General features: G+C 55.4%; 1 protein-coding gene across 11 annotated transcripts in view; it reads right to left on the bottom strand.

Moving 5' to 3' along the window:
- The window catches only part of HDAC7 (histone deacetylase 7), a 90,715-nt gene that overhangs the window by 26,377 nt on the left and 46,389 nt on the right, over positions 1-17,949 (bottom strand). The window contains exon 1 of one of the 11 annotated variants that reach the window (XM_076360384.1): positions 14,297-14,330. The exons of 5 other annotated variants lie outside the window; for them this stretch is intronic. Coding sequence is in view for 1 of the 6 variants with exons in the window: in XM_076360379.1 (XP_076216494.1) it covers positions 2,069-2,081 (13 nt within the window). In the remaining 5 variants the exon portion in view is untranslated. Of the gene's footprint in view, positions 1-1,099; positions 1,144-2,068; positions 2,157-4,225; positions 4,440-4,904; positions 4,944-7,615; positions 7,666-14,296; positions 14,331-17,949 lie in introns of those variants that run through there. 5 more of the 11 variants (XM_076360382.1, XM_076360387.1, XM_076360383.1 and 2 more) reach the window with 5 other exon arrangements.

A 17,949-nucleotide genomic window follows, 5' to 3' on the forward strand; every position in this document is an offset into this window, starting at 1 on the left:
GCAGGACAGCGTTCCCAACTGGTTTGGACAGCACACCGATGGGCTCATCAGCACCTCTGCCCTGCACCACGCTGCTGCCCGCAGCCCGTCCGGGAGCCGTTGCAAAGGCGTCCTCGCTGCTGTCACCCCCTGCACGCACGAAGCCGCTGTTGGGAGCATCCCGCTGTGGCACGGAACACCTCACGGGCACGGCACGGAGCAATGCCTCCATCCACTTGCCTCAAACCCACAACTTGCTTCGCCTCGCGCCGCCTGCGAAGGGTCACCAGTGCACAGGGGCTGCTGTCACCAGCACTACAGCTCAGCCTACATATTTATTTTTTTAATTGCTGCGTGCAACACAGCAAGAGCCCAGCTTGACTCATAAGCCCCCGGGGAAGAGCTCAGGGCTCCAAAGCGGTGTCTTGCTTGATCTGGAAGTGCTGAGACAAAAAGCCTAGACTCCCACAATACCCACTCTCAGCAAGTGACTACTCAAGGGGACCTGCCCATTAATTGGAGCCTTTCTGCGTGCTGCAGAGAAGGAAATCCCTTTGGCAAATGCTGGCTGAGGTCCAAGGCTGGGCTGGAAGGCAGATTCGGTCATGAAAAGAAAATGAAAAAAAAACCAAAACAAAAACCTCAGGCCCAATACAATGCAGAGAGCAGGAGGACAAGGAGCTGGGAGAAACACCGGCAGCCTCAGCTCTGTGGGAGTAAGATGCATCCCAGGGAAAGAGGCACAAATGAAATTCCCCGTGCAGATCTACAGACTGCTCAACCACCATCAGCAAGGGCACAACCGGAGTTCACCCCAAGCCTTGCTCCAGTGCCAACCGTCAGCTGTTTGAGCAAGGAGACTTTCGGACAAAGCCGGGGAGACCCAGCTTTGCCCTGCGAGGCCAGGGGACAGCACGTGGCAGTCCCCGACCACTGCCCACCCCGTCTCAGCATCCCCTTGAGCCAGTGCCGGAGATTACCAGCACGCAGAGCGGAGACTCGGGTTTTAGGGCGAGAGCTATTTATGTCAGAGGAAGGAAGCCGCAACATTTTCAGTTTCCTGCACAAGCACACTTCTGGTATCCTTCGCTGTGGGGCTGTCTGGCACTGCCTCCCATACCTGGGTGCTCATGAAGAAGCTAGGAAAGCACAGCCTTTGGTTCAAAGTTGGCATCTGTGCAGCTGGGCGAGGCGCAGGCATCAAATCCTTAATGCAGAGGAGGCTGAAACGTGCCTGGATCCAACAAGCCCTTCTGCCACACCATGGGGACACCAGTGACAGCAGCCCTGGGGGGTAAATCTGGGTTAGCGCTGGTGCGTGCAAGCATCTGGGGGAGATGCTGGGAAGAGATCCACAATGCTGAAGCCGGGGAATGCCACCAGGGCTGGAAAAGCTACAAGAAACGGCACGGCCAAGCGTTCAGGCAGGATTTCTGGGTCTCCACAAGAGCTTTACTGGGGGTAAAGAAATGCAAGGACCCGGTGTCCTACACACAGCCGGAGCCTGCCCAGGGAAAAGCGGGAGCAAACAGCAGTCGGCAGGGAGAAACCCTGGAAGAGGACGCAGGCTAGCTCCCAGCTGATGGCTGCAGAACGTGGGTGCCCCGAGGCAGCCAAAGCGCCTGGCGGGGACGGAGGGTGTGGTGGGGTGTGTGTGCTCCGCACTCATGTAGCAACACTGCCCAGGGTGTTTAACCCAGAAAGCAGGGCTAATCGGGCCGCTGAGCCGCTCAAGCATGGGGGAAAAGAGGAAAATAAGCAAACAAACAAACAAACAAACCGGTGAGCCCAGTGCAGCAGCGTTAACCTCAGACACTGAGGAATCAGTGCACGTCTTGGGATTTGAGCCCTCGGCACCTCTCAAGATCAGACCTGGTGTCAACTCAGCAAAATCACATACCCAACCAGGACCCTAAAACTCACTTGACAATCAAACAAGCAACGGCGCCTGGCTGGGTGCACACTGCGGAGCTGAACTGGACCCAGCTCCAGGTGAAAGGGTGCTCAAGGTGCAGCTGATACAAACCCATCTTTACAAGACCCCTGTAATGTCTGCAAGGGATATTTCCCACCCGCTTGGCACACTCACCTATAGATGTCATCGTTTTCCTCCGAGTCCTTGGGGGTCAACGCGTGCATAGAGCTGAGCCCTGCAACGCGGGCTGGGCTGATGGCATCGGACGAGAGGCACAACGAATGCGGCGAAGGGTGGCGGGAGCTCTCAGATCTTTTCTCCCAGCGGTTGCAAAGCCAGGCGCGGCCGCGCACCACACCCTTGCAGTTCTCACGGGCAAGTACGAACCTTGGCAAAGCCCTCGGCTTGCTGGCAGCCAGCCCCATCAGACTCATTAAATGCAATTAAGCCAGAGTGGGCATGTCCCCCCCCCCCCTGCTTTGGGGGATACTGCTTTTAGACAAAATAAACAGGGCGGCTTTGCGTGGGCTCGGGCAGGTGGCTGGCACCCAGGCCCCACGCAGCAGCAGGTGGAAACACAGAGGTCTTTGTCGGGGAAGCAAAAGCCACAGTGGAGCGGAGAGGATGGTCCACGATGCCAGCGCTGCTCCTGCTCCCGCGCGTGCCCACTCCAACTCCCTTCGCCGTGGCAGCCGCTGGAGATGAACACAAGACCCTCTCTGCTTTGCAAACGGGAACACGCAGCAGTTTGAACATGCAAGAGTTCATTATGATAGACCATAATGAAGCTTACAGCCCATCTTGCTCATATTTTTAAAAAACAGGGAAAAACTTCTGCCTCAGCCTAAAGGGATATTTTATTGCATCAGCTCCTCCAGCATCATTTCTAAGCTGGTTTACAGAAGAACTGCTATTCTGCTGCGTTCTCCATGCTCACAGCCTCCCTACAACCACAAAACCACGGAGGAGGAAGGAGACAAACTGAACTGTGCGTCTCCTCCTCCTTCCACGCAACCTCTCCTCCCTCGCGTACCCCACCGCAGGGCGGCCAAGGCCAACACACGCAACGGGACATGCGTGGCCAAAACGTCAGGAAGGCTTAAACCGCTGAGGACACGCAGGCGAGGTCGTTACCCCGACCCCCCGGGGACAAACAGTACTTTCACAAGCCTGCAGATCGTTCACATTTTTCGCTAATGCAAAGAGCTGGCTCTGACAGCCGCCAAGTAATTGCTCCATCGCCCTGGCACTGCCGGACACCTCCTGTCAGCAGCGAAATCCGGGAGCTCCCGGTATTCCTGGCAGGTTACGCGGGCTGGCCCCAACCCTGGGCTTTGTCAGAAACATTTGGCAGCTCCAAAGTGGGGTATGGAGGGTGTCCCTAAGAATGGCACGTGATGGGTACCACGCACGGCGGATGCTGTTTGAGGAGCACAAAACAGTCGCGCTGCGTCCCGATCCACTTTGGAACGAGCAAGTAAAAAAAAAGGGATAATGGAATCCTTAAAGCTTTCTGCTCCCCTATGGAAAAAATCAGCAGTGCTGCTAAGCCCTGGGGCTGTCCCAGGACAGATTCAACGCCAGCACACGTGAGATTTGAATTTGGACTCTTCTGGCTGTCCTGGGGTGATCCTAGCTGAGCTGGGATCCAGTTCAGTAAGAGATGGGCTTTTCCCAGTTTGGCTGCTACCAGGAAGCGACAATCACCCCAGTAAAACTGGTAAAACTCTCCCATACAGTCAAACCCTCAGACATGTGTCACGGGCGATTTCTCCACCTCTAAATGACGGGAGAGGTGTGGTCGCATTCTAACCAAGATCTTTGCTTCAAATGTTTGGGGTTTACTGGTGCTAAAGGGATTTAGCCAGAGCAAATTAAGATCATTTCCCATCTTAATTAATTCTGCTTTCACTTCCTGGCACGTGGGAGCCCGGCCTCCTCCAGCGCAGCGAGGAGCCTCAACTTTGCATGGCCACAGCAGTTGGAGCTGTGCAAAAACACAGGAAGGACTTTGCAGCGTTTCTTTGTCATCATCAGAGCCCTCTCCACAAGATGAAGAACTAAAAACATCCCCAAAAAAGCCAGAACCCCCTTTCATGGCCATATTTCTCCATCACAAGCAAAGAGGTGACCTTCCCCATTCCCTTTCCCCACCGCACGCTTCTTCTAATGCTTTCAGAGGCACCTGAAACCATCCCCACCGAGGGGCCAGGGGATTATCCTCCCACCCCCTGCAGCCCCACCACGACACCTCCACGCACACATCCCCACCACGACACGGCGCTCAAGGCATTTATAACATTAGGATCCCACTTTGCCTTCCCAAAATACCTTACGTTGAACGCCAGCAACCTCACGACAGCCTCGCGCCACTGCTGGGAGTAAGGGATGTGGAGGCAGCAGCATCTCCCCTGGCATTGCTGAGCACCACGAGTCTGACCACGTCTGCGTGTCCACTAAAAGCCACGTTGCAGAAGCATCTCCTCCGATGGAGCTCCGAGCCCCCACCTTGCACAAAAGGACGCGCCTGAGCCCACTGGCTGCCAGCGGGGACGCGGGACGAGATGCATCTCCACTGCCAAGACTGTGCGGAGGAGGGGGGACCTCGGGGACGTCTCAGACCAAGATGCATCACCCCCTTGACCTGGGCGGAGCAGGACGGTGCTTCAAATAGCAGTAATTGTGCCTATTACACAACTGCCAGCGAGAAAAATCCTCTCCCCTCCCCTCCCCGCCCACCCCACATCCCTTTGAGGCAAAAAGGAAGAAGGCTGGAAACATCCTTCCTCTCCTCCGGACAATGAGATGGAAATAGCAAGGGAGGAGCGGCGGCGGAGGCAGCCTCGGCTCCGCGAGGATGCGGTGCCTGGCCAGCGGCGAGGAGCTGCGCGCGGCTCCCGGCTTCCTGCCATTGTCCCAGCCGGGGGCCGAGCCCCACGCAGCTGCACGCCCAGTCCGGCAAAACCAAAATTGCCTCTTTGCCCCAAAGGACCAGCCCCAAAATGCAAACCTGCTGCGTTGTCCAGGAGGGGCGGCCGCAGGCACAGACTCCACCTTCACCCGGATCCCCCAGGCACAACGGCCAGGTCTCGGATTTAATCCGAAATCCACTGGCAGCCACCAGCTGCCGTGGAAACACGGCGATTGCTGTGCATGGTCCCGCAGAGGGGCTGGAAACCAGAGTCTTTGCAACAGGCGCAAACACCGCGATAAAATCCACTCCTGAGACCGGTGGGATTTTCCACTGCAGGGAAAAAAAACCACCAAGACGGCAGAAGACACTTTCTCTGGACCCAGCCCGGAGGGCGAAACAAAGCCCCCAGGGAGCAAGTTCCACCCTAAATTCCTATTTTCTCCTCCAAATGGGAGGTGCACGTGTTCAGGCTCCTCCAGCACGCACGTCAGCAGTCAGAAAACCCTGCAAGGACCAACGCAAGCCCGTCCTGCCGGAGGGCGGCTGCTGACGGCAGCCTGAGCAGATGAGGGTGGCAGAAGGACCTGGCCAGGGCAGAACCACTCAAAGTTAAGAATCAGTCCCCAAACTTGGGATTGCGACTCAAGTCGGTGCCAGTTTTGTTATTCACCTCCCGTTTTGGAGGGCTTTGCAGGTTATCGCTTGCAGCCCTTTTTCACGATCAAGGTGGTAACAGAAACTCTTTTTCTCAAAAAAACCAAAAACCCCCCAAAACCCCAAACTAACTCTCTCTCTCAAAGGCTTGAGATGCTTTCAGGACCTGAGCCGGGATTTCAGGACTGGCACCACCCAAACAAGCGTGTCGGAGTCAGTGACAGAGCCAGACCCACAAACCCGTCAGTGCTCCCCACCACCTCCGCAGCCTCGAAGGGCCTCTGCAGGGAGAGAAACAGGAGGAAGAGAAGGACGGATGATGCCACATGTCCCTGCTCCTCCCTACCACTGCCCAGCCCTGTGACCCTGAAGCACAGGCTCCTCTGAGCCCACCGGAGCAGGGAGACAAGCCCTGTGCAGACTGGCTTCTCTTTACCTGCCAAAAAGTGGGGCCAGGCACTCTTAAAGCCCAGGCTGCTCGCTGAGCTGCTGGCGTCGCTCCCGAAGCCCGGCCGTGCAGGCAGCACTATGAGCAGAGCTGCTCTGCTCCCTGAAAGTTCCCAAGTGCATTTTTGCCCCGCTGATGTGTTAAAAATAGAAAGCATCAGCAGCATTGTCCTGCAAGCAAATATAGAAGGATTACATGCTCGCTGTTAAAAATCTATGCAACAGAGACTTATTCTAATACAGACACATAGGAAAGCTCTATTTCTGGAGCAAGTAACTTGGGAAGTTAGCGCAACATCCTTAAAGAGTATTCGTTATATTGACGCACTGCGGCATTAAACACCAGTGGTAAACTTGCCTTCCCCCCTCCTCTCCTCACTTCCCTGGGATTTTTTTTCCAGGCTTTTACTCATCTGCCACAGGCCGCCTGCCTGTGCTGGCCTCCGAGAAGGGTGCACAGGCTTGCACGACACTCCCACAGAAGAACATACTGCCCCGGTGCTGCCCTCGCAGATGAGAAAGCAAGCGTGATCCAATTTGGGAGTGGTCTTGTCACCGTCCTCACTTAACACTTTCCAGCTCTAGAGGAAGCATTGCTGCAGGAAAGCGGGGAACGCCGTCCCTACGGCACGGGGAGAGGGGCTCCGCAGAGCGGGGAGCCGGAGGCAGCCAGACTCTCCATCCCAACTCTGGTTCCCAACAGGTAAAAGCAGTTTGCGTGCTCCTTTTGCAAAAGCAGTCTGCACGCTTCCCCCTAAAGGGAAAAGCCACCGGTGACCTCGGTGGCAGCAGACCTGCTGAGCTTCCCCGTCCCCCCCTTCCCCGCTCCCATCTGTCATTCCTGCTGACTCCGGAGGGAGAGGGGCCTCAGCCTGAACCTCATTCTTGGAAAGGGAAGATTTCTACGCAAGCTCGGCCTTTCCATGAGTGTTTGTGCTAACGCACTGGACCACTCCCACCCAGCTGGGACTGGGCTCTAGATCCAATTTCGTTTCTCAGGAAATCACACGGGAGATGAGAGGAATGTGTCGGGTCACTTCCAGCTCCAGGCGGGAACCCTGGCTTCTGCAAAAGCAGCCCTAGGAGAGAAAAAAAGCAGCCCTAGGAGAGAAAAAAACCCCCATCGGCAAGGGCATGTCTGTCCTTCCAGCAGCTCCCTGGAGAGGTGCCTAACGTGGAGACGCACCACCAGGACCCACCATCCAACACCAAGCCGGCTCTGCAGGCCACCACGCTCCGGACTCGGCAGGCAGGAGCCACATCCAGCAGTGCTCGCCCCACAGGCGCCCAGATGCTGACCCACGTGCAGCGCTGCAGGCATTGCTCAAGGGACCGCTCAACTCCCAAACAAAACAGCCTCCGGCTTCCAGCCTTTACCCACCTCGCCGGGGGCAGCAGCACCCCGCGGGAGGGCCTGGGAGAAGGCTGGGGTTGAGAGGTCACACCATCATCCCCAACACACGGCAAATGTGTCCCACTCATCACCGCTGAGGCAGCGAGGCTGTAAATACACTCCTGCAGACGCAGCGAATAGAGCAAGCATAACTCACTTCACCCCCCTCCCCTACTCCCCAAAACAAAACACACACCCAGAAACAGAAGGAAACCAGTCAGGAAAAACCCGACAGTAATTCAACAACTATTTCAAGCGTTTCCATTCCCAGGAGGAGGCTGCTCTGCCCTCTGCCACATCCCCCCTGCCTTACCGGAGCAGCCCGGCACCCCTTTGCGACCCTGTGCCAGGTGCCAGTGGGCCAGCCTGCCGGGGCCATTCTCTCCTCATTTAACACTGTGCGCATCTCAGCTGGCATTTCAGCGCGAAGGCAATGCCAGATTTCTCTCTGCTGAGCCAATGCACTTGGAAATGCATGACGACTTCAGCAGATTAATTGGAAACACAGCCTGGGTGTTGCAATCCCAGGAATGACTCCAATTTCAGGAACAAATGTTTTCATCTCTAACTGGGAGCAGTCACCCAAGTGGAAGGGCGCATTTTTGTTGCTGTAGCTCACTCCTCCCCTGGTGCGCGGGCGGGGGGAAGAGCGCTGCATCTCACCCCGACGGGGCTGCTGCGCTGGCGCTTGCGTCACCAGGGAGCTGCTGCTGCAGGGATTCCTTATGCTCCCAGCCGGCACCAGAGAGGGAGAGCCCGAGGTTTTCCTACATCGATCTCCTTTTGCAGCACTGCGTCATTCCTGCATTCCTGACGGGGTCTGCAGCCTCCTCTGCCAACAGCAAGAGGTGGGAGAACAGGAGGGGACATGGGGGTCCCCTGCTGCAAGTCATCAGCTCCCCAGGGATGGCCGTGGGGCCAGCGGAGCCAGCACTGCAGCTCTAGAGATCAGTGGCTAGCTATTCCGCAAGGTCCCGCTGCAAATCCACACACATCACGACGGCAATATTTCCAGCTCTTGCACAGGTGGTTTCCCAAAAGGCTACTGCCCCTACCCAAAGCCCCAGGAGGACCAGCTCCACTGCTCCCTCCATCAAGGCTGGAAAAGATGTCCTTTCACTGCATGACTCTTGCATCTTCCATACTCACACATGGAAACTCTCACCCCAAAGAGTCCCAAACTTTGCTTCTGCTGAAGGACATGGGCTTCGAGAGCTCAAGGATTCAATTTCTGTGCCCGCAATATCTGGAGGTGACTCTTCCGCTCTACGTCCAATGGGTGGTGACAGCCCAGACCACCGCGCCACACACACCTCAGCAGTGCTGGAGGAGATGCTGATGGCCAGCTCAACTCAGCTCCCCAAAGTCAAGTCCAGCAGTTTGAGGAAGAAGGGACCTATTCCCACAGCAAAGGTCCCGGACTGAACTTGCCAGAGGCTGAAGATAAATCCCCGTAAGACCATTCGCTCCATCTAGTGGCAAGCCATTCCCATGCTTCCATATTATTTCCCCCCCCTGTACAGCAACAACTCTTCCCTTTCCAGGAGTTTCAACATCAGCTGCCATTTCTTTGCTCAGCCGTGTTTGCTGCCAACCTCCCATGCGCTCTTAGGTGGTCTCTCTGCAGCCATCACAACTCTTGATGTTCTCCCTTTGCTGCCAAAACCAAAAAGCTCTTCCACGGCTCGGCAGCTGTGCAGCAGCTTCCCCGCTCCCGAAGCTTAAGGTGATAAGGGAAGGAGAAAAGCTGGTCTATCTACCCTCAGAGCCCTGGCAGGGAAGTCTGCTCTGATATCCTGCTGCCAGGGCTCCTGCAACCCAAGAAAAACTGCGTGGGCTGTGGAAAGGGCATGTGGCTGCTGCTGGAGGAAAAAAAACCGGCAAGCTGGGAGCCAAGGGACAGGCTCAGGGAGCCGCCAGCTCGCTCGGCTCCGGCAAGCCTGCACATGTGGGTCAGCAAGCACCCAAAAGGGAAGGAGGGACTGGCTCCGGAGGTGCTGCGGCTGCTTTTACCGATCCCCGTCTCTGCTGCAGACAGACATGGAGCAATGCCTGGGTAAATTCCTGATTTGGCAGAGCTGCAGCAGGAGACTCTCTCCTACAGCGAGCGGCAGGGATCTGGAGCTAACAGCGAGCAAGCACAGCCCCTGCCTTGCAGAGCCTAGACGGAGGCCATGATTTCAGCTAGATAAAAAGTATTTTAATCTTCCCAGATAAATCGGCTCCTGCAGGCCTCATTTCTGCCAGCTTCACCTCCTCTCCCAGCTGTTTGGCCTCCCCTTTCAGCAAAGCCCTGCCAGAGCTGAAGCCTGACCCAGGAGTGGGTGCATCCAGCGGCACAGACAGCCCTGAGCTGCGCAAACCCTTCCTGCAACCCCCCTGCCCTGCTCCAGGCTTAAATCCATCAACCCCAGCCCCAAATCCAACTCCCTTCTTAGTCTGTGCCTCGCAGAGCTCTTTTTTTCTGCATGAAAGCCACAACTCCCAGGCAGGCCTTTGGGTTGTGATTTCTATTCCCAGCCATAAAGTTCCTAACCCTTTCCTTATTCAGTGAAATAAGAATTTCTAGACACGGAGGAGCGGCAAACACCACCTCTCACTAAGACACCGCCGTTTGCTGCTCGTGACCGTACGCACTGTGCGGTGCCGCTCGCTGCTCTCACCCAGGTCTCCTGCTTCCCACGTCAGCCACGGCAATTTCAGCGCACTCTTCAATCAAGACTCTTGAAGACGACATGTCAAATGGCTTCCTAAAACACAAATCTGCTGGAAACTATTCACCCGTGACCAAACCCTTGCCTCACAGTCACGTAAGTCATAGCCTTTCTGCCATTAATTTAGATATTCTGACAAAATAAAACCACCAGGTTTTGTAATGAGATGCCACTTAGGGAGCTTTGCTCATCCCAGAGCCTGCTGTGAGATCTTTATTTGGGGTATCCCTATCTCTCCAACCAGGAGATCTGTATGCTAATGCTAAGTACATCAGAAAAGCAACCAGCGGCATGCAACTGGGAACCTCTCTTCTGAACGGGGCTATCGGTATCAGACTGGTCGGTAGGTGGGTGAGCTCTGGCAAAGTCTCATCTCTCATTCCAGGGTCAGGAATGCGCAAGAGCTGCTGCGAAGAGATGAACAAGGCAGCCACATGGACAGAGGGGAAAGCCGTGGGGTTTTGCAAGGATCTCCTCTAGCAGGCAGCACTGTTGGGAGGCCTCCCCCACCGAGCCAGAAGATAAGACAGCAGAAGGGAGGACATGCAGATTTGTGCAGATACAGCACACGCCCAAGCTCAGACCAGGCCTAACCCACAAATCCTTCCGCAAGTTTCTCTGTCCCACCTCCAGATGTGCCAGCACCCCATCCTACACCCTGCACCCCTCCCAGGCTTCTCCTCAGACACACCCTCCACCTTCTTTGCTCGCTTGGCACATTGTCCCAGACACGTCCGCACGGTGTGAAACGGCCTCTCCGTGCCAGCTTCCCAACCTCTCCAGCAGGGAAGCAGCCAAGCGCTATCACTTGTTCCCATCGCCGTCACAGGCTCTCATCCAGTCTGGGCTCCTGCAGAAGAGAGAGTGAACCTCCACCCAACCAGCACAGTTACTCATGAGTAAGCTAGACCCAACAAGACATCACAACCTGACAGCAAGGTCCCACCAAGGAAAAAAAAAAAAAGTCCTCCCAGTTCCTTGATCTTGACAGATCTTTCAAGGGTTCGTCATCATCACTGTTACAAATCCACACCTCAAAACACAAACAAAGAAGGCAGCTAATAAAACTGACAGGAACTGCAAACAAGACTTGTAGATCTTTGGCCAGGGAAGGAGCAGACTCCAGACATTTCCCCAAGGACTCCTTTCTGCTGTGATTTGACGTGAGAAGAGATCAGATGTGGCATTGCTAGGGTTGTTCACAGAAGATGGACAGGGCCAACACAGAAACCGCAAGCTAACCCCTGCCTCCAACAGATCATTGTTTTGGTCCATCAGCCAAAGGAGCTGATGCCTCGAGTCTCCTTTGCTGAGGTAACCAACCTGAACTTCATCATCATCTCTCCCTGCAAGGCAGATCCTACATTTTTGTAGTTTTGAGCATTTTCCGTTGAGTCACTGCCCTTTCTGAAGTCGACAGCACAGTGCTGGCCACAGCATTAAGACCACTCAAGAGTCACGAGCTACAGAGGCGATGACATCTCCTTACTCCTACTTGATGCTTCTTGGCATCACTCAAGAAACACAGACTCGGTGGAGCCTTCAACCCTGTTCAGTTATTTTTGAGGACTTGGAGCACAGCCACCATGGCATTGCCTGAGTGGGACCAGCATCATCTCTCTCCTGACAGCTCAGTTCCTACTCATGGATATGGATGCTGTTGATCCATGACAAATAAACCTCTGCCAGCAAAACCAGCAAAAAGTACACACAGTCCCGCACGCGTAGGGAGACAGGGAGCAAAGGATGCCCAGTAGAGACAAGCTGCAGGCACATCTTTACTGCTCGGTTGCATCCACATCAGGAGCACTTTGCAGCTACAGACCACCAATACAGTGCTCCTAGTCTTCAAAGTCTAAAGACTAGTTTATCCTCCCAAGGAAGAAGGTTAACATTCACCTGCAGTATTTACCAAGATAACAAGAAGCACAGAGCTGATGTCTAGCTCCCCGACTCTCTGCAAGGCTCCTACCTGTCAGTACAGGGTTCCTCAGGTTGCTGCTTGCCCCAGAATTGGGGGTGCATTGCAGCAAGCTCTCTCAGTGACAGATGAGACACAGAACCACCACCCCCTGCTTGGTTACAACCCACTACTGGTATTTATTTTAATCAGAGTAACCACATGGTGCGACCGGAGTGCCAAAGCATGTCTCAAGAGCCCCTCAATTAGCACGGCAAGCTGGGCGGGGGCAGAAACGGCCTCTGCAGGATATGCTGGGAGGTGTCTGCAGACAGCACGCGCAGGGCTGACCACCACCAGAACTCCCCAGCCCCCTTATCTCATCTGGGATATACGTGACGGTGCCCTCACTACTTCCCAGTCAGTCCTGAAAAATAAAACGCTGGAGTCTGACTTCGGGGTAAGATCCAAATCCACCAGCTACAGCTGTGATTCATCTGCCAGAGTCGACATTTCAAGCGCAGACGTCTGAGCTGGCTGCAGAGACACCAGCAATAATCCCGTCATGGACATCCTAAAACGGTGCGGTTTGTCTGCCCCAGCAGCTCTTCCGCCTGTCCGGAGTGCGGCAACATGTGGTTCAGGCTCAGATGTAAATGCCATCACTGCAGACACCTAAAACTCAGGGAGTTAAACCCATCCCACGTGCTGCTCCCAAGAAGCGAGCTGCAGCTCTCTCAGCTGCGCGGATCTGCTCTTCCCCGAATCTAAGTGAAGCCCAGACAACCGGTTCAGCTCCCTGTACAGGAGCCAGAAAGCAGGGTCCCCGAAACGTGTGTTGAAATCCCCCGCGAAGCATTCCCACAGCGGTGAGGCTGCGCCAGTGACGCTTTCATTTGTGCCAATTTCACTTCTCTGAGACACGAGGAGTTTAACAAACACCCTTCCCGCAATTTAAAGGAACTTTTTAAGGCTCCGCGTTGCGCATGGAGGCTACCCGAGAGCTACTGGAAAACTGAACTCATAGCCTAAAGATGACAGCATCCTCCAGGCACGCAAAACCCTGGGGTGTAACAGCACTTTGGGGTCTGAGCAGAAAGATGCTCTGACCATCTTTGAAAGCTGCAGCCAACTCAACCTACAGACGACACCAAGCTCCGCCTGTTCTCTCTCCCTGAGCATCCCCAGATTTTGGGGCACTGCACAGCCCTACGCGTGATTTTCTAGCACAAAACCAGGTCCGGTGCTGGTCCGGCAAGTGCCAAACACCCGCCTGGCTCAGCTGTACCACCCCGGCAGGACAGGCACAGCCACGAGGCGGGTGTTTGCAGGTGCTCCGTGTCCGTACAGGTGTATGACTTGGACGTTTGCCTTCCTGGGTGTTTATCTCCGGGCTGTGTCTGCACACAAACTTATCTCCGAGGGGAGGGGTGTGTTGCTCCTGCACACACTTATCTCGAGGGATGTGGGCCTTCCTCCAAGGTGAACGCCGCATGGGTGAGCTTACCCGCAGGCCCCGTGGCTTGGTACCCATGCCGGCCTCGGCTCCCCGGCTGCTGTCAGCGGTGTTGGGGCCTGCAGGAGCGCTCCTGCTCCTCTCCATCCCTCCTGCCCTCTCCCCAGCTCAGCTCCAGTCCCCTTTTTACCACCCAAGCAGGTGGCACTGGAAAATGCAGCAGCTTTTACAAGGAGGGGAAGGGAGGGAGACATGGGAAGGGCAGAGCAGGGAGGAAGGAGGGATGGTGGGGTCTTAACGGAGGAGCGCTGATCCCATCTGGATGCATTTGGGGTCTCCCCACAACTTCTCTTGACAGAACAACCTCAGGAAGAGCCCCATTTCTATGCAAATGCCTCATCTCTTCATCACCTCCAGTTCACAGAGGGGACAATTAACTCAACCGTTCCTAACCTTCATCTGATGTGGCCAAACCCCCCAGAGAAACCTCCCAGCACGTCCTCACCGCTGGACCTGTCCGGGCCCAGAGGTCTGCCTGCTGCAGTCCAAGGCCATCACCTGTCCTGGGAAGGGAATAACTTGCTCTCACATCACCGCAGCATCATTTGGAGTCTCCTGTGCATGCACTGGCACTGCTTGGCTTCACAGGGTCCAGCCCTACCACACGTGCTCTGTGGTCCCTCTGGCACTTCTCAATCACTCCACAACTTTCCAAAACGCCCAGAACAAGCTGTGGCAGAGGCTCCTGCAGCACAGTGGGGGGAAGGATGGCTCCGAGCCTCTCAGACAGCCCTCTCGGCGGTGCCCCGGGACGTTTGGTTTTTTCACAACACCAGGATATTGAGTCACGGTCAGCCTCCCTGTAGCCTGCGCTCGCCCATGCAATCGCCCAGCTGCTGGGGCACGCGTCAGCGCTCATCTTACCCAGAACACGGCTCCGTCTCCAGGCTCCCCCTGCGCACACTCGACCCTCTCCCTGGGCTCAGTGGCTCTGAACCTGCCGAAACAGGGAAGCTGGGAAACTCCTCTTCTGGCAGAGCTCCCGAGCAAACACTGCTTGTGTATTCATTGCCTCAGATCTACCCGGACTCCTCTAATTTGCCCAAGAGCCCTTGGCCTCTTACGCCCGCAAGTTCAGCTGTCACGGGCTGTGGGAAACCTCAGCTTTGGAAATGCTGCATTTACAGTGATGCAACTTGGGAGACATTCATCATCTGAAGTTGTTTTTAAGGGGGTGAGGTAGATTAACCAGCCTGGTTTAGGAATTGACCCTTGATGCAGACGGCGGTGGCCAACGGCCCGCGTTGCAGCCTACAGGAGTTGTAACCCTACCTCCCTTCCTCTCCCTCCCCCACTGCCCCGGTCCCTTTGCTCACACAGTTCCTGCAATTCCTGGCCCTCGGCTTCGATGTGTTGCACAGCTTCCGCCACCATCTGGGCTCCATTTAGGGGAGCTGATGTTTTTCACAGGGCTGTAATCTAAACTTTGGTATTGAGTTTACATCTTGCATACCAGCGTCTCACCACTGAGCCTGGCCACGCAGAAGGGGCGTCTCGGCTACCAGGCTCTGTCCTACCACAGGAGGATGCGGCATGTCAGCAGCTCCGTGTACCTGGGAATCACGCTGCCATGAATGCAGAAGACAGACTGAGAACCGGGGATCCATATGCGCAGACTGCCTACAGATCCAGTGAGGCACTGACCCTGCCGGTAGGCGTGAGCTGGGAGATCCCAGCAAGCTGGGAATCAGGTCAGCTTCCCCTGGGAGCCTGGGGAGGCTACAGATGGGAGTCAAAGCCCTAAATCAGCATTATCCAGGCTCCATCTCTAGCAGCAGGAAATTCTCCTAATTTTTGGCCTTAAACCCTACCCTTATCTCCATCCAGACACTGCAGAGTCTTTCAGAAGTGTCAGGTCCTGCAAGCGGTGATGGAGGTTGCTCTTTGGAGGAGGGCTTCTTTTGTGGAGGCAGGGAACGGACACCAAGAGCCATTGGGAGCAGACAAGTGTCCAGTGTAGCACCACAGGCCTGCTGCTGCTCTGCTTGACCCAGACCGAGCAGATAAAGCCTTGGAAGCCAAGTTCTACCTCTATCTCCACCAGCAGCAATCCCAGACTGCCCACAGGCTGCTGCGCGAGCCCCTGCAAGCCATGCCTGTGGAGCGGGCAAGGAAGATGAGACGCAAAGGGACGGTCCATTCCCACCACCATCTCTGACCAGATGGCAAACGGACAACCCAGAGCATGGCTCCCAACCTCTTTTGAAGCAAAGTTTGATTATAAACTTGGCCAAGTTAAAGAGGTTTGAAAAACCACGTGTGTCCCCCAGTTATGCATCACATCAGATCACGCTATGAGCAAGTCAGTTGTGTTAAAGCAAACAACACATCACCTACCTCTTCACTGGGAGATGGGGGTTGGACATCCCCTTGCTACTGCCACCTCCCTAGCACCCTGCCTCCTCTCCCCATCACGATTTCTCGCCTCCCATACCATAGGTTCCTCAGCTTTGTCCCTACAGCCCTAGCCAGACAGCAGGAGTCCAGGCTCGTGCTGAGCTCCTGTGGGTCCCAAGTCTCACTTGCCGAGACAGCTGGACCCATGCACCATCTCTAAGGGCTGGAGCTTATGGAGGAAGAGAGCAGATATCCATTTTATGTTATCTCTGCTGGCCAACTGGGAAACCAAGTCTTGCAAGGGCTATTCTGGGTGGAGAAGAAGAGAAGTACACTTGGGAAAGCCTGGGGAGCTGGAGATGGGAGCATAGGAAGCAGAGCAAGGGCAGGGATGTGCAGTGGCTTCTGCATTGCCCGGTCCATCACTGCTTGCATTCAAAGCGCAGCACAGATGCAATCAGACCAAGCAAGCCACAAGCTGCTGTGCTGTTTAGAGAAGGAAGTGGTCTCTGCTGGGCCAGGGCCCAGAGCCAGGGGTCTTTCAGCAGCACCGCTGAGTTTGTAGGCACCTGCTCCCACAGGAGGATATACTGCAGAGGTGAGACATGTTGGATGTTTCGGGCAGCAAGATCTACACTCCCAGGAGTGCTCTAGGACACCTAGTTAGAGTGGGCTACTACTAGACTGCTCTCCACCCTCTTAGGCTCCTGCTCCAGCATATATTAAACAGACATCAAAATGCACAAAGAGTCTTTAGCACCGAGCTGCTCAAAGCTCTCCTTTCCCAGACCAGTGCCCTATTAAACATTAGCGTCTCGCATCTCATATCCACCTATTCCCTATGAACTGATAGCAGAGTCAATCAGCCAGGTTGTGACAGGATGACGGTCCTACCACGCAGTTCAACAAGGCTCCTGACCCAGCTCCAGGCAGGCAGGGCTGCCTGCAAGCAGGCGATGACCGGCTACCGTCCCAACACGGGATGCTGGAGCTGCGAGCAAACGAGGGCAGCACACAGAAACCCCAGCTGCACACAGGCCCCCGCCGTGGAAGCTCACAGGAGAGAAAAGCCAGCTTAAAAAGCCAAAACACGCAGGCAAGGTGCTGCATTTGCACAGGGGCTGGCACAACAGCTCCTCTACGAGACACCGGCCCGGCTCTCCAGCCCCCACAGTTATTTATGAACTGCGAGGGCTTGCAGCCACAGCACCGCCCTCCAGCCCTCCTGCCAACACACTTTGCCAATGGGCACAATCATTTTTGCAAGAGCGCTGCTAGCAGATCCTGGGCTGTAAGGCTGGTCCAAGCGCCACTGGGGCAGCAGCAGCCCCCAGGCACCTCCCCGCACCCCAGGCCCCCGCCTGCCCCCCGACACGTCCGCACCAGCCTTCCTCCACCCTCCTCCGCCAGCTGCAAGGTGGGCAGAGCCCCAGCCAGCATCCACAGGGGCGGCTCTGCTATCCCGCCAGGCAGCCAAGATGGCTCGATCCCAGCAATCCACGAGGCTCAGCCAAAACCAAAAAATAATGTTTTCATACTTTGACTTTTCAGGCAGGATTTAGTCATTTGTGGACACGAGGGCTTGGCAGGACCACGCTGCCTCCACTTACCTACTCCAGTAAGCAGCTGTTTGTGACGGCAGAGCCTTGAAGATGGAAGGAGTGAGAAGACTTGTGATTTAATCCAGGTGAATTATTCCTGCTCTCTTTATGGAGCGTCTAGCTGATGAGAAAGGGGGGGATTCAGCACCCGTGTACGCTCATTCGGCACCCGGTGCATGGCCAGGGACGGACCCGCCGCACAAGACAAGGCGTCGCAACACAACCAACCTCCAATGGCTTCGCAATGAGCTGCCTGGACAAATCCAGCAGGGACTTTTACCCCGTCTACCTAATGGCTAAAAAATTAGTTACAGGCAGAAAAGCCAAACCCTCTCTGAGTACACTTGCTTTAAAGAGGCAGAGTGGCTGAGACCGGGTCTGTCATACTAGAAAAGCAGGTTCCAGCCCTGGCTTTGTAAGGGTTGTACAAGCCCTGTTTGCTTACCCCCACACTGGGGCACTCAGGAGTCTGCCCGACACGGGCAGGGAGACCAGAAGTTAAGCGGTAATCGATACAGGCTCATGGTGGCTAGCTGGGGGTATCCCTCAGAAATCCTCCGTGCAATGGATCCCAGGGTT

Source organism: Aptenodytes patagonicus, chromosome 27 (genome assembly GCF_965638725.1).
Source record: "Aptenodytes patagonicus chromosome 27, bAptPat1.pri.cur, whole genome shotgun sequence".
Taxonomy (NCBI): domain Eukaryota; kingdom Metazoa; phylum Chordata; class Aves; order Sphenisciformes; family Spheniscidae; genus Aptenodytes; species Aptenodytes patagonicus.